Source organism: Elaeis guineensis, chromosome 3, assembly GCF_000442705.2.
Source record: "Elaeis guineensis isolate ETL-2024a chromosome 3, EG11, whole genome shotgun sequence".
NCBI lineage: Eukaryota > Viridiplantae > Streptophyta > Magnoliopsida > Arecales > Arecaceae > Elaeis > Elaeis guineensis.
The window spans coordinates 109,355,397-109,376,588 of record NC_025995.2 but is presented as its reverse complement, the minus strand read 5'-3'; the positions used below and the strand labels follow the sequence as shown (position 1 = coordinate 109,376,588).

At 35.9% G+C, this 21,192-nt stretch overlaps 3 protein-coding genes across 4 annotated transcripts in view; 1 reads left to right on the top strand and 2 right to left on the bottom strand.

Moving 5' to 3' along the window:
• Nucleotides 1-253: 253 nt before the first annotated feature.
• LOC105041007 (chalcone synthase-like) lies at nt 254-2,296 on the bottom strand. Its single transcript, XM_073254349.1, has 2 exons — nt 2,031-2,296; nt 254-1,548 (listed from the first exon to the last, which is right to left on the bottom strand). Exons 1-2 carry the CDS (start codon nt 2,206-2,208, stop codon nt 557-559), a joined length of 1,170 nt encoding a protein of 389 aa, XP_073110450.1. The 5' UTR covers nt 2,209-2,296; the 3' UTR covers nt 254-556.
• A 218-nt stretch (nt 2,297-2,514) lies between these two features.
• The window catches only part of LOC105041008 (uncharacterized), a 52,421-nt gene continuing 33,743 nt past the window's right edge, over nt 2,515-21,192 (top strand). For both annotated transcript variants that reach the window (XM_073254352.1, XM_073254350.1), the window contains exons 1-2: nt 2,515-2,915; nt 3,258-3,325. In XM_073254352.1, coding sequence (XP_073110453.1) covers nt 2,732-2,915; nt 3,258-3,325 — 252 coding nt within the window. In that variant the 5' untranslated portion in view covers nt 2,515-2,731. The remainder of the gene's footprint in view (nt 2,916-3,257; nt 3,326-21,192) is intronic.
• On the bottom strand, nt 9,346-16,530 carry LOC105041539 (chalcone synthase-like). The gene is made up of 2 exons (XM_073253198.1): nt 11,179-16,530; nt 9,346-9,361 (listed from the first exon to the last, which is right to left on the bottom strand). The coding sequence occupies exons 1-2, from the start codon at nt 11,982-11,984 to the stop codon at nt 9,346-9,348; spliced, it is 822 nt and encodes a 273-aa protein (XP_073109299.1). The 5' UTR covers nt 11,985-16,530.

The following is a 21,192-nucleotide window of genomic DNA, read 5'->3' as shown; positions in this document are numbered from 1 at the left end:
AATGGCTGCCGAGCATGGCAGTCAAAAATCCCTGGCTTGACTGGTGATGGAAAAGTTCCTGTAAGCACGCATGTTCGGCAGCAAAAAATGCAATACAATTAATGGTTTCCCTCTAAATTTCCTAATTTATACATTTCTGATGCAAGCAAAAGTCGTAATTGATTTCAGAAGAAGTGAAATAGAAATACCTCATTTAATTTAACCGCAAGCACGCGCGTTTAAAGTAGGAATTGACCGCACGAGGAAGAAGAACTTCAGTACAAGGGAGAAATGTTCATTTACGTTATATAGGAATTGACCACAGGAGGAATTAACTTATATAGGATCTTACACCAACATCTCCCACTTCAGTACGCAATTTTTTTTCCTGTGGGCAAACACTTCAATAAATCTCGGAGGAAAATACACTTACTAATTCAGTATTATCACAATCTATCAGGCTTTTTATTTGCCCATTTATTCATTGAATATCTCATACATATATAGTTTTTTAAAATGTTGATTGGTAGAACATTGGATCAAATGAACCGACGGGAAAAAATGTAGCATGAAAATCCTAGATAGCCATACTTTTGAGGACGACAGTCTCCATAGTGAGCCCTGGACCGAATCCATAGAGCACTCCCCAATCAAGCCCCTCTCCGGTGGTTCCTTTTCCTTCCTCCGCGGACCACTTCCTCATCTCGTCCATTATGAAGAACACACAAGCGCTCGACATGTTTCCATACTCACTAAGCACGTGCCGTGTTGCTCGTAGCTTCTCCGGCTTCAGCTTCAATTTCGACTCAAATGCATCAAGTATGGCCGGACCACCAGGGTGCGCAATCCAGAACAAAGAATTCCAGTCGGAGATACCCAGCGGCTGGAATGCCTCCTCCAGGCTCTTCTCGATGTTCTTAGAGATAATGGTGGGGACTTGGTTGAGAAGATGGAAGGTGAGGCCCACTTCCCTGAGGTGCCCTTCAATGGCCCCTTCGCTGTCTGGCAATATCAACTGTGCCGCTGAAGCCATTTCAAAGAGTGGCCTCTCAACATCTGGCATAGGATCAGCTCCGACGATGAGTGCCGCTGCACCATCGGCGAAGAGAGCCTGACCTACGAGATTGTCAAAGTGGATGTCGTCAGTGCCTCGGAAGGTGACGACAGTGATCTCGGAGCATACGACAAGCACACGAGCACCCTTGTTGTTCTCAGCAAGGTCCTTAGCAATGCGGAGCACGGTTCCTCCGGCGAAGCAACCTTGGTGATAGAGCATGACTCGTTTGACAGATGGGTTGAGACCGAGGAGCCTAATGAGCTGGTAGTCTGCTCCAGGCATGTCGACGCCACTAGTGGAGCAAACGACAAGGTGGGTGATGTTGGACTTGGGACGACCCCACTCCTTGAGAGCCTTCACGGCCGCCTCCTTCCCCAGCTTCGGCACCTCCTCCACCAGGATGTCCTGACGGGCATCGAGAGAGGATGCCATGTAGGCGCACATATTTGGGTTCTCCTTGAGAACATCCTCGGTGAGGTACATGTACCGCTTCTTGATCATAGATTTCTCACCTTCAAAATGATGCAACAGATTAACCAGTGTCAGGAAATGGGAGACGCGTGCAATTAATATCTTTTCTTCATTAATTTAGATAATAATAATATTGATCGTTTTGTTTCTCATCAAGAAGCATAGTTAGTTTAAGAGAAAAAAATCTTGTCGTAGCTAGGATGATGTCAATCACTAATGAGAAGATGAAGAGATACTGAGATTATGACAGGGTTAATCTGGAACTACCCGAGAGAGTATGGATATGTATGCAAGCATGATTTGGATAAAAATGTATTACGAACAGCTTCCTCCGGATTCTCTTTTTTTTCGTTTTTCTTTTGAGAAGAAAGATGGGAGCTAGGAAGGCTCCGCCTCCCTCCATATCATGGATGCATGCTAAGGAGTGATGAGATGGGCAAACGTCCCTGAGTGCTGGGTTTGTGTACATAATAAGCAAAATATACGAGGAAGCAAGGCATGCAACAATTATATAAGCTCTTACATATGCGCTTGAACTTCTCTTTCAGCTCGACCTTGTGCTCATTTTTGGTGATTCGAAAGTAGAAGTCGGGGTAGGTGCTCTGGTCGACGGCATGAGGAGGGTTGGCGGTTCCGATGGCCATGATCGTTGCCGGACCGTCGGCCCTCTGTGCCTTGCGGATGGACTGGATGCTGGCCATTCTAAGTGGAAGGGAGATGGAGAGATGGGTAGTGATTATTGAAGGTTTAATTGTTTAGGGAAGAAAGCTGAGGAGTGAGGAATGGCATGCCCTTGGCTTCCATATATATAGCCCTCTGGGTGGATCATTATAAAATGAGTGGATGGCAACAGTCTTCGATGGCCGTTGACTGGCCACGGCTCGTCCTGTCCCAGCTACCAAAAAGGTGGCCCGTGCTATCCACCAACCTCTTGAGTTTGTCTTGTTAGGTTGCTCCTTTAGGCAAGGAGTCGCTCTCCCATAAGATCAACTTGTTCTTATCTTCGTCCCTTGGTCAGTCGGAGCCGCTAAGGATCTAGGCTAGATGGATGTAGAACATTTCTGCGCAACATTTCTGTAGCCTATTTCGATTTAAGCCCCTTTGCTACGAAATCCCAAATCCAGCCAAAGAAACGGTATCCAATCCTTCTTGCGGCTGCTGCTCCTCCGACACGCTCCTCACGCTGGATTTAGTATCTGTTGGATTACGATTGGATGTTTGTAAATGACGTCCGCGTCCCAGTCAGAAAACCCCCAACAACAGCAGCAGATCGATCACCAGCTGCAGCCGGGCGGAAGCGCCACCCCGTCGCCGGTTGCTGCCCCACCGCCGCCCAGCGGGAAGCTCTCCTTTGAGGAGATCTCCAAGTACTTCTCTCTCCCCATCGCGGAGGCCGCATCTAGCCTCGGTACTTCTTTCTTCCTATTTTGCCTCATGATTTCTGTTGCAAGAATTCAATTTTAGGGTGTTTCTTTTTTGGTTTGATGTGTTCGAGCGAAGATCTCTTCTTTTGACGTTGAGAAGCTTGGATTTTTCTCGTGTTGACATGTAGTGTCCTGATCATGTCTTTTTTGTCTTCGAGAAGTTCTTGGATTGGTTTTTCTTGATTCTTTGTGCAAATTTATCTTTCCAAAATGCTGTAATTTAACTGTAGATTCCAAAATGGTGGGAAGGAGACTTGTTGTGTTATGTTAAATGTTGACATCTGTGTCATATATATAATGGAGTTTGAATAATGTGCTTTTTGCAGGTGTTTGTACTAGTGCATTGAAGAGGATATGCCGTGAAAATGGTATTATAAGGTGGCCATATCGTAAGGTCTGTCCAATCCATAAGATGTATTTTATTCGTATCCAATACTGCATTATTTCTTGTTTAGGAATACCATCATCTCATACTGATTATGGGTTAAAAATACATAGAAATTTTTTAAGTATTTTCTATCTATTATGCTCATATTGTAAAATGGCCTTCTTTTAAAATGATATGTTTTTGTAAATAGCATGAAAATAAACTTTCTTAGTTATAACTTGCTAGCTGGAATCTTTGCCTAAGATGCCCTCCTCTCTGAAATCTTGCTTCCTAAGAACTTCCTCTGTTCTTTTCTTTTTCCTTTTCTGAATGCTTTTCTTACCCTCCACACTTGTATGCGCTAATGGTTTAGTAGCTAGATGCTATGTCATATGTGCGCATCATACAAAATTACATATATAGACACCTGCACATGTACATCAATTGATACAACAGTGAGAGAGAGAGATGTGCTTTAGGTTGACTTCTATTTGTGATCTGATATGCTCCGGCAAGCTTAACACTTGAATTTTTTTCTACCAATGCTGATTTATCTAACTTTTCCTAGAAGATTTTATTGTACTTTCTATATAAATTAGAGACATTTTTATGCTAAACAAAGTCTAATCCTACGGATTCTGCATGAATACTGCTTCTAATGCAAGGTATATATTGCTTCGAAATAAATGATTTATCATCTAGAAACTTGGAATACTGGATACAAATCATTTCTTCATACCTTCCATCTATAATTTTTATTTCAGTGGATTCCTTTTAACCATTTCAACACCCTGTATAATTCATAATGATATATGCACATAAATGTGTATACATTTGATCATAATGAAATTGGTAAATATTTGAGATCATTGTTAATATCTTGAATGAAATCAGAATCAAAGTGGGATTCAAATCAAGATTAGGGATAAGATCAAAAATCATGTATATAAAGAATGCCGTACCAAGCCGAACCGTCCGGTACGGGGCATGCCGAACCGTACCGACGGAGAACCGAGACGGTTCGGGCATGAAAAACAGCACTTGCCGGTGCTGAGGAAGAAAAGAGAGAAAAAGAGGAAAAGAGAGGAAGAGAAAGAGAGAGGAAGAAAAAGAGGGAGGGTGTCCGCTGAAGGGCCGCCGGAGGGCCTCCGATGGACCGTCGTGGCCATCGGGTGGCATAAACACCTCCCATGGCTCCGCGACGTGAAACAAGGGTGATCTGCCTCGATTTTTCATATTTTTTTAAAAAAATATTTTTTTAAATGAAGCCGACATGGGGTTTGCCGGCTTTACTTAAGTGATGCTGACAAATCCAGTGCCGGCTTCATTTAAAAAAATATTTTTTTTAAAAAAAATGGAAATAGGGGCGGATCATCCCTATTTCACGCCACGGAGCCGCAAGGGGCGTAAATGTCGCCTGCGGGCCACGGTGGTCCGTCGGAGGCCCTCCGACGGCCCCTCCGGCAGAAGCTCCTCCCTCCTTTGGCCCGGTGGTCTGCCGGAGGCCCTCCGACGGCCCCTTCGGCAGAAGCCCCTCCCTCCTTTTCTTTTTCCTCCCTCTTTTTCTCTATATCTCTCTCTTTCTCTCTTTTTCTTCTCTGGTTCGGTCTCATTTTTCTTCGTCGATTCGTCTCGGTTCAGAACGAAACGGAGGCGTGCCGAATCGTACCGCCGGTCGGTCGATCTGGCTGCCGATATCGGTTCCACAAACCTTGCTTATATAGTTCAATCCGTGATCATATGATTGGGTATCATCATGCTAAAGATGGACAGATCACCTGTCTCATTATGTTCTTTTAATTTCATTCTACTTCATTGGGGAATGTGATCATTCAAACTGATAAAATAAAAAGAACACTAGCATGAGAAATGTACCATCTGTTCCAACAGAAGGACTCTATTTGCTGTTAGATCAGGTAAAAGGCACATAAGATGTGACAAAGATTTTAATGAAATTGATCCACTTAATCTGAAATTTTAGCTGCTACTTATGAGCATCTTCAGCATGATCTCAAACCAAATTTCAGTTAGATCAAACAACCATTGGCTTGCTTATTAAACAACCAAATTTTAGTTAGATCAAACAACCCCATCGTCCACTCTCTTGACCGTCGCTGGTAGGTCCACTAGTAGATATCGATCCTACCAAGAAGCTCGTCATTCTCAGCATCTCTCTGTAATTTGAGAATAATTAATTAAAAATTTTTTAAATAACTAGAGAATTATATGTTAATTGAAAATTAAAAATTATCTGCCATGTGCTCCATGTGACGAGCGAATGATCTCGAACCCCCACAATGCAGTATGGTCTGTCTCGTCTGATTCGCAGCGTTCTAAGCACATCTTCTCTATACAGTTATTAGTCAAATTAGTAGATAATAAATTTAATTTAAGAATAAATGATTCAATCATTAAACTCAAAAAAAAAAAAAAGTTTAGATGTGTAATCTGATATATCGGATCCTCATAATTCCGACATATGACAGTCCAATCATCCATAGTGATGCTGCCATAGGGCTGCTGCCGCACTGCCTCCTCTCCATGATCCTACACCATATGGTACCAATGCTGATGTATGTGATGGCGATAACCTTGAAATGCAATGATAAATGAGTGTCCACGGCTCGCCGCACACGATCCTCCTAAAAATCAATGATGTCGAATACATCCTGTTAATAACAAATATTAGAAGAATACTATGTAAATTAAATATTCATAATATAATTTATTTTATCTGTAAGTGGGTATAGAAAATCTCTCTCTGAGCCGGTAGAACATGGCGCCAATCGAAAAGCGTCACGGGGCATAGCTGCGGCATATAATGCCCAGCTCAGTCTGCCACGGGTCGCACTATCTCCTAATAGGCCTAGTGTAGTCAGGTGGTATCTCGATACGGAGATGCTGTCTCGGTTGCTCGCATCTCTAACGCTCTAGAGCAAAGTTCTTCGATGGACCTCACCTTCGCCTCATTACCGATGAAGACGGATCTGAAACAACAATAAATAAATCATTAGTATGATAGCTACCCAAATAAAAGAATTAAATTTTATTATATAAAAAATATAATAATACCACTCGGATCCATCTCACTCAGACCTGCCTCACTGGGACCCACCAGTGCAAGATCTTCTGATGATGGAACTGGTGCGGCAGTAGAAATCGATGAAGGCGCCTCAGCCTCCGAGGTAGATAGCAAACACGAACATCGTCGTCTATCTCCTAGTGCCATATCTATAATTTTTAATATATAAATGAATATAATATTAAATAATAATAATGAAAACTATAAGTAGTTGAGTAAGCAATAAATATAAAATAAATTTATGCAACAAATATAAAATAAACTATAAGCAGTTGAGCATGCAAAATAATATTAACGCAAAATAATAACATGAAACCTAATCCCGAGGACTCAATGGTTTTTTATTTTTTAAATATTTTTATCTAAATTTTATTTTATAATTTTTATTTTTTAAAAAAATATTTTTTATTTAAATATATTTTTTTAAATATATATATTTTTTTGAACGAGCTTCGTGCTCGGCCTCCCATGGCCCCTACTACGATGCCGGCACCGTCACACACCCCATACTGCTTGGACTCGGCCCCTGTGACCCTCGCTCCCACGGCACTGGTGCCGGTGCCGTGACACACCTCGCGCCGTCCGAACTTGACCTCCCACGGCCCCCACTCCCACGGTACTGACACTGTTACAGACCCTGCGCCATCCGAATCAAATCTTAATCTGGATCCCAATCTAAATTGAGGTCTCGATCCGGATCCTGACATCGATCCAATTTCGATCGTGATTCAGATTTTATTTTTATTAATTAAATTATAAAATATTTGATTAATATTTTATTTTTTTATTTTTTTTATTTTTTTTTTATTTTTTTATTTTTTTTCTTTTTTCTCCCTCCTTTCTCTCTTCCCTTCCTCCCTCCCCACCGTGCAAACCCCTACCCGCTACCGCCTCCTCCTTGGCCCCGTCTCCCCCGACCGCTGACCGACCCCTCCCCGACCCCATCCCCGTCGTTGCCGGCCGCCCATCCCCGGCCCCATCCCCCCAGCCCCATCCTGCCCCCCACCCCATCCCACGTGCCTATGCCCCAGACCCCCTCCCCGCCGACCGACAACCTCCCCGCCGACCGACCCCCTCCTCAACCCCGTCGCCGCCGGCCGCCCCCTTTCCGACCCCATCCCCCCTCTGGCCCCATCCCGCACCACCCCCATTTGGATCCCACCCCCTCCCTGCCGATCGACCCCTCCTCGGTTCCATGGCGTCGTCGGCTGCCCATGAATCTCCCCCTGGTGGATGGCTCCGCCCCCAGATGGCCCGATCAACACAAAACAAAAAGTTGAAAACTTTACCTTCGGTGAACGACAGATGGTGGGTGATGCGATCGGACGATGGTGGTGGAGGGGAGAGCATGGAGAGAGGACAGCTCAAGGAGAGGGAGAGAGATCATGGAAAGAAGAGGAGAGGGGAAAATAAGGGTTTCGTGCAGTTTCGCACGAAGAGACGTTGATTTGATATTGATTGAATGCAGGAGTATTAGCGACGTATTTTTTCTTTGCTAATAACATTATTAGCGATAAAAATTAATTTTTATCGTTAATAATTTTAAAAAAAATTATAAAATTTTTTTTACGATGAAAAAAATTTCGTCGTTAAAAATTTCATCGCTAATAACCTTATTAGCGATGGAAAAATAATTTTCGTCACTAATAATTCTCGTCAAAAAAAATTTCTCCCATTTTTTAGCTAAAAAAATTTCTTTCCTACCAAAAAAATTATTTACGATGAAAAAAAATTTCATCGTCAAGTAAGTTATTAGCGATGGAAAAATAATTTTCGTCGCTAATAATTTCTATCAAAAAAAATTACCCCCATTTTTCAAAAAATTATTTGTGATGAAAATGAAATATTTCATCATTAATTATCTTATTAGCAATGAAAAATATTTTTTATCGCTAATAATTTTTTTTAAAAAATAAAAAATTTATTTGTGATGAAAAAAATTCATTGTCAATAATGTTATTAGCAACAAAAATTAAAATTTTATCGCTAATAATTCTATCAAAAAAATAAAAAAAAATTCACTAAATTTTTTTTAAAAAAAATTCATAAAAAAATTATTTATGATGAAAACTAAATTTTAGTGGTTAATAATCTTATTAGCAACGTAAATATAGTTTTCGTCAAAAATAATTTTTGTAAAAAAATTTTTCAATATTAATTTAATAAAAATTTAATTTTAGATTTTTCTTACTAAGAAAATTTTCTATCCAAAAAATTTAACCATAAAAAAGACAGCAAAAAAAATATTTATGATGAAAAATAAAATATTAATAAAAAAATATATAAATAGTTAATTTATAATTTTTTTTTAAAAAAAATTACGTACATAAAAAAATTATGTAATCATGTACTATCGAATGAGAATCGTTTTTCTACTGATACATTGTAGATGTTAACTAACAATCAAACACAATTTATAATTAAAAAAATCTAACTAATTAGATTTATTTTTTGATGGTAACACTGCTATGAGTTGATTGAAAGGTTTGAATAGACATCTGAACTCAAATTTAATCTGCGAGCAGCTAAAACCTTTGAGATCCGACGCAAAAAGAGCATAGTAGAAAGGATAATACAGCTCAAGAGTATGTCAATCTTAGGATAAATTTTGAACTGGATAACAATAATAAGAGTTCAGCTAGTTAGAGAGTATCTGCGATAAACAATCATCGCATACTAATTAAGACCATGAATGTACTTTTGAAAAATAATACTGAAAGATCCAGCAAAGGCCTTCCGCATACAGTTTAGAAGTATATAATACAATTTAATCCATCGAACAGTTAATAAAGTTTTGTTCTTTATACAATTGGAAGTTGATAAAGTTTTGTTCTTTATAAAGATCAAGTACTATGTGAATAACTTTTTTATAGATCATGTTTAAACGTATAAAGATTCAGTATCATCTCCTTTCTATGTTTTTAGACAAATACAAGATATTTGTACTTTATGATTTTTGGTTAGTCTATAGAACCAACAACCTATACAAAATTGAGCAATGAGACAGATTCAGAGAAACTTAAAGACGAAAAGTATTATCGCAAATAATGATCAACTTTTGATTTTTTTTATTATAAATAATAGACTATTTACGATGAAAAATATATTTTCATGGCAAATACTAAGTTATTTACGATGTAATATTTTCATCGTAAATAATCTGTAATTTTTATATTTTTTATATTTTTTATTTTTTTAAAAATATTGATTACGAAAATATTTTTATCATAAATAATTGACTATTTACGATGAAAAAAAATTTTGTTTCTAATAATCTGCAGTTTTTGAATTTTTTAAAATTTTTTAATTTTTTTCATCTATTAGTGATGAAAAATTTTTGTCGTAAATAATTAGGTATTTGCGATGAAAAGTCACTATCCATCGTAAATACTTGATTATTTATGATGTAATATTTTCATCATAAATAATCTATAATTTTTAAATTTTTTTATTTTTTTAAATATTAGCGATAAAAATTTTTATCATAAATAGTAGAGTATTTGCGACGGAAAATAATTTTTCATCGCAAATACTTAAGTATTTGCGATGTAACATTTTCGTCGCTAATAATCTGCAGTTTTTGAATTTTTAAAAATTTTTAATTCTTTTCATGTATGGGCAATGAAAGATTTTTTTTGTAAATAATTAGGTATTTACGATGAAAAGTTATTATCTATCGCTAATACTCTAGTATTTACGATGTAATATTATAATCATAAATAATTTATAATTTTTAAATTTTTTATTTTCTTTCAAATATTAGCAATGATAATTTTTCATCGTAAATACTAGAGTATTGACGATGAAAAATTACTTTGCATCGCTAATACTCAAGTATTTGCGACGTAATATTTTCGTCACTAATAATCTATAATTTTTAAATTTTTAAAATTTTTTAAAATTTTTTATCTATTAGCAATGAAAATATTTCATCATAAATACTTGCGTATTAGTGACCAAAGTCATTTTTCATCGTAAATACTCCACTATTTATGATATAATATTTTCATCATAAATAATCTATAATTTTTAAATTTTTAAAATTTTTTATTTTTTTTGAAATATTAGCGATAAAATTTTTTTATCATAAATAGTTGAGTATTTGTGATGAAAAATAAATTTCTATCGTAAATACTCAAGTATTTGTAACGTAAAATTTTTATCGCTAATAATCTATAATTTTTAAATTTTTAATATGTTTCAATTTTTTTCATGCATTAGTGATGAAAAATTTTTATCGTAAATAATTAAGTATTTATAATAAAAAATTATTTTTTATCATCAATACTCAAGCATTTGTGACGTAATATTTTCATCATAAATAATCTATAATTTTTAAATTTTTAATATTTTTTATTTTTTAAATATTAGTGATGAAAAATTTTCATCGTAAATAATATAGTATTTATGATGAAAGTTTAGGTTTCGTCATCAATACTCCATTATTTATGATGTAATATTTTTATCATAAATAATATGTAATTTTTAATTTTTTTAAAAAAAAATTGAAATATTAGTGACAAAAAATTTTTATCGTAAATAACAAATATTTATGATGAAAAATAAGTTTTTATCATAAATATTTATATTATTTACGATGAAACTATTTTCACCATGAATATTTGAAAATATAAAATTAAAATAAATATTTTATAATTTACGATGATTATTTTTATCATAAATAATAAATATTTATAATGAAATTTTTTTATCACAAATATGGAGCTATTGACGATAAAAAATAATTTTTATCGTAAGTATTTCATTATTAGCAACGAATTTAATTTTTATCATAAACTTCAGCTTCGACTCAATCACGTCAAGTATGGTCGGGCCATTGGGGTGTGCAATCCAGAATAATGAATTCCAGTCAGAGATACCCAGCTGTTGGAATGCCTCCTCCAAGCTCTTCTCGATGTTCTTGGATATAATGGTGGGGACTTGGTTGAGGAGGTGGAAGGTGAGGCCTACTTCTCTGAGGTGCCCTTCGATGGCCCCCTCGCTGTCTGGCAATATCAGCTGTATCGCCGAAGCCATTTCAAAGAGCGGCCTCTCAACATCTTGCATTGGATTTGGTCCGACGATAAGTGCCGCTGCACCGTCAGCGAAGAGAGCCTGGCCTACGAGATTATCAAAGTGAATATCGTCGGTGCCTCGGAAGGTAACGGCAGTGATCTCGGAGCATATGACAAGCACACGAGCACCCTTGTTGTTCTCGGTGAGGTCCTTGGCAATACGGAGCACAGTCCCTCCAGTGAAGCAGCCCTGGTGGTAGAGCATGACTCGCTTGACGGATGGGTTGAGATCGAGGAGTCTGATAAGCTGGTAGTCGGCCCCAGGCATGTCGACGCCACTGGTGGAGCAGACAATGAGGTGGGTGATGTTGGACTCGTGGCGGCCCCACTCCTTGATGGCCTTCGTGGTGGCTTCCTTCCCTAGCTTTGGCACCTCCTCCACTAGGATGTCCTGTCGGGCATCCAGAGAGGACGCCATGTAGGCGCCCATGTTCGGGTTCTGCTCGAGGACATCTTCGGTGAGGTACATGTACCGCTTCTTGATCATAGATTTCTCACCTTCAAAACGATGCAACAGATTAACTAGCATCAAAAAACGGGAGACTCGTGTAATATCTTTTATTCATTAATTTAGATAATAATAATAATATCGATCGTTTTGTTCCTCATCAAGGAGCACATAGAGGTTAGTTTAAGAGAGAGAATCGAAGTCTTGTCGTAGCTTGGATGATGCCAAGCACTAACGGGAAGATGAAGAAATACTGAAATTATGACCGATAATCTGGAACAGCCTGAGAGGGTATGGATATGAATGCATGCATGATTTGGATACAAATGTATTATATACGAACAGCTCCCTCCAGATTCCCTTCTTTTTTTTCTGTTTTTCTTTTGAGAAGAAAGATGGGAACTAGGAAGGCTCCGGCTCCCTCCATATCATGCATGCATTCTAAGCAGGAGTGCTGGGATAGGCGAACGTCCCCGAGTACTGGTTTTATGTATTATAAGCAAAAATATACGAGGAAGCAAGGCATGCAAAAATTAAGCTCTTACGTATGCGCTTGAACTTCTCTTTGAGCTCGAGCTTGTGCTCATTTTTGGTGATTCGGAAGTAGAAGTCGGGGTAGGTGCTCTGGTCGATGGCATGAAGAGGGTTGGCGGTTCCGATGGCCATGATCGTGGTCGGGCCGTTGGCCCTCTGTGCCTTGCGAATGGACTGGATGTTGGCCATTCTAAGTGGAGGAAGATGGAGAGATGGGCAGCTGTTACTGAAGGTTTAATTGTTTAGGTAAGAAGACCAAGGAGTAAGGAGCGTCATGCCCTTGGCTCCTATACATATACCCCTCTGGGTGGAATTATAAAATGAGGAGTGGAGGGCGACAGTCTTTGCTGGGCGTTGTCTAGCCACGACTCATCCTGTCCCAGCTACCAAAAAGGTTAGCCTGTGCCATCCACCAACCTCCAGGGACATCATCTGTGGGACTGTGGTATACTTGGCCAATGGGTATGACCACTGTGTCATCCATTTCCGCCGTCTCAGTCAATTCACATTTCCCCTCTCTTTCCCCAAATCTCCACCCCAGCCCAAACCCTAAACACCCTCCCTCCGCCTCTCCTACCACTGTTTCCACCGTTGCCCTGTTAGTAAATAAACTTAATAGTACTATTATTAGTGTTGGAAGTCTAAGAGTTTTGAGAGTCTAAGAGTCATATAGAAACTCTCATTATCTAGAAGACGCATGAATAATTATGAGTTAATAATCTCGGAATATGAATGTGGTCCTTAGAAAAAAATATTATAAATACTTATTTAGTGATGTATTGTATCTAGTAAGTTTTTCTAGTGGCTATAAATACCCATGGGGTCATTTTGTAATGCAACAATGAGCATTTGAACCTCTGAGTACCTTCAAAAAATTATAATATTATTTTATTCTGAGCCCATCATTCTTCTATTGATAACTTCAAAGTGGTATCAGAGCTATAATATCTACCAATAGTATCCTCCAATCCTCTTTTTCTCGCCTCACCAAAACAAACTATGAAAATTGATGCTTGCAAATGAAGGCTCTACTTGGGTCTTAAGATCTTTGGGATCTAGCAGAAGAAAGCTATCAACAGCTAAGAGAAGGAGAGGCTCTCACTAATCAACAAAGGGCGTCTCGAAAGAGGGATAAGAAAGCTTTATATTTCATCTATCAATCTATAGATGAATCAGTCTTCGAGAAGATCGTGACAGCAACCATTTCAAAGCAAGCATGGAAGATTTTTCAAAATTCTTATAAGAAAGTAGAGAAGGTGAAGAAAGTTCACCTCCAAACTCTTCGAGGCAAATTTGAAGCCCTACAAATGAAAGAATCCGAATGTATTTCGGATTATTTCATAAGAGTCTTGGCCGTTGTCAATCAATTGAGGAGGAACGATGAAACTATGGATGACACCAGAGTAATAGAGAAAATTATATGCTTATTGGATGTCAAATTCGATTATATTGTGGTTGCCATCGAGGAGTCAAAGAATTTGAAAGAGATGACTATAAACGCGCTTATGGGTTCCTTACAAGCTCATGAAGAAAGATTCAATAAGAGAAGGCAAGAGTCTTTGGAGCAAGTTCTTCAATCCAAGATTTTTTTGAAGGCGAACAAAGAAGACTCCAAAAATGAAAGGAGTCAAAGAGGTCGAGGATGAAGCCGTGGCCAATGGAGAGCTTGTGGACGTGGAGGCTACAATAACAAAGAGGAGTTAAGTCAAAGTTCAAAAAGAGGTTGTGGACAAAGAGGCTCATCTAGAGGTAGAAGATATGACAATTTCAAAGTTTGTTGTTTTAATTGCAATAAATTTGGTCATTATACTTCAGATTGTTGGTATAATGATACTAACCAAGTTGAAGAAAAGGCTCATTATGCAAAGAAGAAAGAAGAAGATGGTGATGAAGTCTTATTGCTTGCTTGCAAAGAAGATGACACCGGTGAGCAAAATATGTGGTTCTTGGACATCGGTGCAAATAATCATATATGTGGCTATAAGAACATGTTCACGGAGTTGAACGAATCGGTGAATGGATATGTGTCTTTTGGTGACTTCTCCAAAGTAGACGTGAAGGGCAAAGGTAAAATCTTTATTCAATTAAAAGATGAAAGTCATAAATTTATCTCTAATATTTATTATATACCGGAGATGAAGAACAATATTTTGAGTTTGGGACAACTTTTGGAGAAAGGATATGATGTACGTATGAAAAATAGAAGTCTATTTTTGAGAGATCAAAAGAATAATTTGATAGTCCATGTTCAAATGACAAAAAATAGAATGTTCATGCTTAACATCAAACATGTCGATACTAAATGTTTGAATGCAAGTGTGAAGGATTGCTTATGGCTTTGGCACTTGAGGTTTGATCATCTTCACTTTGGTGGCCTTAAGCAACTATCAAGCAAAAAGATGGTGAAGGGATTACCACATATTGACTCTCTAGAATAATTTTATGAAAGACGTGTTCTTAGTAAGCAATCAAGAAAGAGATTTCTTAAAAAAGCTTCCTATCATGCAAAGAAGCCACTTGAACTCATCCACATCGATATATGTGGGCCAATTTCTCTAGCATCTTTTGGAGAGCATCGTTATTTTCTAACCTTTATTGATGATTTTAGTAGAAAAATTTGGATGTATTTTTTGAAGGAGAAGTCTGAAGCATTTTCTACATTCAAAAAATTCAACGCTATAGTGGAAAAAAAATGTGGCTACTACATCAAGGCCTTGCGATACAATCGTGGAGGCGATTTCACATCCAAAGAGTTCGAATATTTTTGTGAGGAGCATGGCATTCGACGACTCTTGATGACATCCTATCCCCCCCAATAAAATGGAGTTGCAGAGAGAAAGAATCAGACCATTTTTTATATGGTTCGAAGTATGTTGAAGATGAAGATCATACCAAAAGAATTTTGGATGGAGGTCTTAAATTGTACGGTCTACTTGCTCAATCGATGTCCTACCAAGAGCCTAGAAGACATAACTCCATAAGAAGCATGGAGTGGAAGACAACCTAGTGTCTCACACTTGAAGATTTTCGGGAGTATCGTCTATACTCATACCCCAGATCAAAGAAGAATGAAGCTTGAAGACAAGAGTAAAAAGTTTATCTTTATCGGGTATGATGCTCGATCTAAAGCTTACAAACTCTTTGATCCAAAAACTAAAAAGATTCATATTAGTAGAGATGTGGAGTTTCATGAAAATGGTATGTGGAGTTGGCAATCAAATAAAGAGCTATTTTATAAAGAGAAGGAAGAAGAAGAGAAAGAATCAAAGGTGCACTTTAAAATTTTTTCACCACCTTCATCTTCACATTCTAGAATATCACCTCTTTTGGATGATAGTCCAATGCAAAGAAAGACAAGGAGTTTGCAAGAGTTATATGAGGTAACAAATGAACTTAATCTTGTTTGTCTTTTGACTAACAATGAAATTTTTTTTTTTGAAGAAGCAATACAAGATAAGATTTGGAAAGCCACCATGGATGAGAAGATCAAAGCAATAGAGAAAAATAATACTTAGAAACTTACTACCCTCCCCAAAGGCCATAAATCCATAGATGTTAAATAGATTTACAAGAAGAAGAAGAATACTCAAGAATATATAAAGAAGTACAAAGCAAGATTGATAGCCAAAGGCTACAAGCAACAAGCCAGTATTAACTATGAAGAAGTGTTCGCCCCGATTACTCGCATAGAAACTATAAGATTACTCATCTCTATTGCAGCACAATTTAAATGGTCAATTCTTCAAATGGATGTCAAATCTGCTTTCTTGAATGAAATTTTAGAAGAAAAAGTCTATGTGAATCAACCCGAAGGATATGTGAAGAAGGGTCATGAAGAAAAGGTCTTAAAGTTGAAGAAGGCACTTTATGGCTGGAAACTAGCACCTAGAGCATGGAATAGTAGAATGGATGTATACTTCAAAGCTAATGACTTCATGCAATGTCCATATGAGCATGCCTTATATGTGAAGAAGAAGAATGAAGATATATTGTTTGTTTCTTTGTATGTAGATGATCTTATTTTTACAAGAAGCAACCCTCAAATGTTTGAAGAATTCAAGCAAGCTATGATCCTAGAGTTTGAGATGACAGATTTGAGACTTATGTCATATTTTCTCAACTTAGAGGTCAAGCAAAATAATGAAGGCATCTTCATCTCTCAAGAAGCATATGCAAAGGAGATTCTTAAAAGATTTAAGATGGAAGATTATAAGCCAATAAGCACTCCTATTGATTGTGGAGTCAAACTATCAAAATTTGAAGAAGATAAGGTGATGGATCCTACTCTTTATAAAAATTTAGTTAGAAGCTTAAGATATCTCACATGCACAAAATCGAACATTCTATATGGAGTTGGCTTATTAAGTGGTTTTATGGAGGAACCAAAATCTACACATTGGAAGGCCGCAAAAAGAATTTTTCATTACATCTGAGGTACTATATCTCATGGATTAATGTATTCTCCTTCTTATGATTTTTGGCTTCTTGATTATTCGGATAGTGATTGAGGAGGAGATTCGGATGATAGAAAGAGTACAATCGGATTTGTTTTCTATTTGGATGATACGGCATTCACTTGGCTTTCTTAGAAGTAAGCTATTGTGTCTCTTTTTACTTGTGAGGTGGAATATGTTGCGGCATCTTCTTATATTTGCCATGCCATATGGCTTAGAAGATTGTTACAAGATATCTATTTCTCTCAAATTGATGCTATTAAAATATATGTGGATAGTAAGTCGGTAATGACATTAGCAAAAAATCTGGTCCATCATGAAAAGAGTAAGCATATCGACATCCATTTTCATTTCATAAAGGAGCATGTAAAAGAGAAGAATGTGGAGTTAACTTATGCGAAGATAAATGATCAAGTTGCCAATATCTTCACCAAGCCACTTGCAGCAAATCATTTTCACGAGCTCAAGAACTTACTTGGCATGAAGGATGGAATACAATTAAGTTTAAGGGGGGTGTTAGTAAATAAACTTAATTGTACTATTATTAGTATTGGAAGTCTAAGAGTTTTAAGAGTCTAAGAGTCATATAGAAACTCCCATTATCTAGAAGATGCATGAGTAATTATGAGTTAATCTCCGAATATGGATGTGATCCTTGGGAAAAAATGTTATAAATGTTTATTTAGTGATGTATTGTGTCTAGTAAATTTTCCTAGTGGATATAAATACCCATGGGGTCATTTTGTAATGCAACAATGAGCATTTGAGCCTCTGAGTACTTTCAAAAAATTATAATATTATTTTATTCCGAACCCATCATTCTTCCATTGACAACTTCATGCCCACCACCATCCTGACACTCCTGCCCCCACCTCTCTCGACGGTGGGTGGTGTCTTCGCCTGCGCATTCATTGTCCTACTCAAATTTCGTAGATCTTTTTGGTGGAGAGGATGCTATTGTCCTTGGTGTGGATCTCATGGGCGAGCATGAGGTAGGCATCTAGGTGCATGTTCTAGAGAGCTTTGTGATGGCCACGAGGATCTAGGTCTGGAGAGCGATTGAAGCATCCGAGGACATCTTTGGTGGAGGGGACATCTTTTTGATGGCAGCAGAAGCAGAGGGAAGGAAGGTGAGGAGGGTGCCGCAGAAGGTGGTGAACCAATGGGAACATTAGGGGGCGAGGTTGAAGAAATTGGTGGTGAGTGAGGCCATCTGAGGGAGGAGGGCTTGGGCACGGGGGAACAGGGGAAGGAGGGAGAAGAGGGCGGAGGAGGTGGTCGCTTCGATGGCGAGGTGGTGGTGGCAGCAGAGGCGACGCCATTTGGGAGAGCAAGAGATGGAAGAAGGGAGGTGGAGGACGCCGGTAGATCCACTCGAGATCAAACAGGGTGCGGGGCCAAGGGCTCACATGCGGACGCTGACGTCATATGGTGGGGGTGGGGAGAGGGTGGGGTGTGGGGTTGCCCGGAGGGGCACTGGAGCCGAAGAATTATTATTATATTGACTAATAATCTTCACCCATAATAATATTTTTAATATATGAATATATCCATTTATAAATATTAATTATTAATAAATAATAATAATTGTGATCAAGGGTTCATGGCTCAATATGTACGGTATTATCCGCTTTGGCATATGAACTAATAATCTTCATTGATAATAATATTTTTAATATATAAATATATTTATTTATAAATAATAATTATTAATAAATAATAATTATTACGATAAAGGGTTCATGGCTTAGCATGTGAGGTATTGTCCGCTCTGATATCTGGCTTACAGCCTTGGAATTGTATGGGCCATTTAGGACCTCACGATTTTGCCCTTCAAAAGAGTACACCTCACTTGAGAAGAATGATCCCCTCTTATATAAGTCAGAGTCTTCTTTGACTCACAACTAAAATGAAACTAACAATGCCCTCCCTTTTATATCATAATAATAATAAATATTTATTAGTTATCAATAAATCTGATAGAGGATTCATTAATACTTAATATATTTATTTATATATCAAAATAAATTAAAATTTATTTATAATATGAAAGATTTTTTCTAATATATATAATAAATTATTTAAAAAATTATTGATTCATGTAAATATACCTTAATATTTGAAATAACAAATATTAATAGTAGGCCATAAATGAATAACAAATAGATTGAGGAGAAATACTATTAGTTGAATTATTTATTTAAGAATATTGTTGAAAATTTAACAGTATTTCTATAAAAAATTCTCTCTAACCCAACATAATAATCTTCTTTTTGATGACATTTTTTAGAATAATTTTTTCACCAAATATGCTAAATTTTCTTTTTTTGCAATTATTTTTTAAATAAATAATTTTCAAGAATCTTTAGATTATTCTTTAATTTGACAAAATCCAACTAAACAAACCCAAAGTATCTTTTCTTAACGTCCCCCAACCCATCATCCTTGACCCTGTGAGGGAAAAAAAAGACTTCATCATAGATGGTTGGTATCATAATGTAATTAGAAGTGAATATCTTGTCACTTGCTTCTGTAAATTTTTTTGTTTGTGCATCTGTTGGAATTTGCTACTATAAGAATATGCATATATTGTAGGAAGATCAATTGGTTTCATAAAGTGAAAATAATGAATTGGTTCCTTGGCAACAGTTTGTTAATTAGTGCTCGGACCAGTAGTTTTGTACTATTCTAATAAATTTCTAATGAAATGAGGCTGATCCAGAAGGATCTCTAGATTTGATGTTATCTATGTTAGCCACTATAAATAGGATTAGGCAAGGTCCAGATGCGAGATCCGCTATTTCGAAAAGATCAGTTATAAACTAAATATTTAGAAGGCATAATCTGATCACACGGTATCCAATTGAGATAATATTTTTTTTTAAATTTGATAATTTTTTAATACCTACGACATGGTGCCACACCTTTTAGAAATGGCGCCCTAGCGATCAAGCCTAAACTCCATTATTTAAGATCTAAAATGGACCAATCAAATCGAAGATTTTTTTTTTTGGCAAGATTTTGATTGGACTTATTTTCTAACTCAAGAAAAATCATCTGTCGAAATAAAAAAAAACATAGTTGATATAGAAATCGAATTTTATTTTTTGAAAAATTTTATTTTTTTAAATTTATTTTTTTTGGGCATGTCTATTTTCAGAAAGAGATTACTATTTGAAATAGAAAGAAGAATCCAATCCAAATTGTACAAGAACGGACCTTATTATTATAAACAAAGAATGTGGAGTCGTTTTCCTAAATAATATAAAAAAAATTATTTACCTAAATAATGTAAATCCTAACTTATTTACGAAAGTAATATAAAAGGGATAAAACGTCATTTTGGATGGCGTTTTCTCCAAACCACGTCACCCACATTTTTCCCGTAGGCGTCGTTCAAAAAAAAAAATTAAAAAATATCATTTTCAATGACATTTTTAAAAAAGCCATTTTGAATGGCGTTTTTAAAAACGCCATTCAAAATGGCATTTTCTAATTCCCCCCAAAAAAATGAAAAAAAATGAGAAAATTATAAAATTTATAAATTTAAATTTATAAATAAATAAAAATTTTAATTTTGAATGAAATTTAAAATATAAAAATTTAAATTTTTAATTCAAATAAAAAAGATAATTTTAGATCATTTTTTTTTCAAATTATTATTTTTAAAAAAATATCTAAACAAAAATCTTAAAAATTTAAAAAATTAAAAATATCATAGAAAAAGAAAAAAAAGAGAAAGAAATGCGAAAGAAATAAAAACTATATATTTGAATTTAAAAAATAAAATTTTAAAATTTAATTCAAAAACATCATTTCAAATTCTTCCCAAAAATATTCAAAAAAATAAAAAATTAAAAAAACAAAAAGTGCCATTAAAAAATCAAAAATTTAAAAAAATCAAAAAAAATAAGAATTATAATTTGAAATTTAAAATAAATAAAATTTTTAAAATTAATTAAAATAAAAAATATCATTTCAAATTACTTTCTCAATTTCAAATTAATTTATTTAAAAAATATTTCAAACAAATAAAAAAAATAGCCTAAAAAAATTTCATAAAAATAGAAAAAAAATGAAAAAAATAAAAGAAATATATAATTAAAATTTTTAATTAAAAAAATTTAAATTTAAATTTGAATTAAAATTTGATAAAAAAATAAATGCCATAAAAAGGTGAAAAAAAGGAGAAAAATGTGAAATAAAAGAAATTTATAAATTTAAATTTAAAAAAATAAGAATTTTAACTTTAATTTAAGTAAAAAATATCATTTCAAATTACGTTGTCCATTTCAAATTAT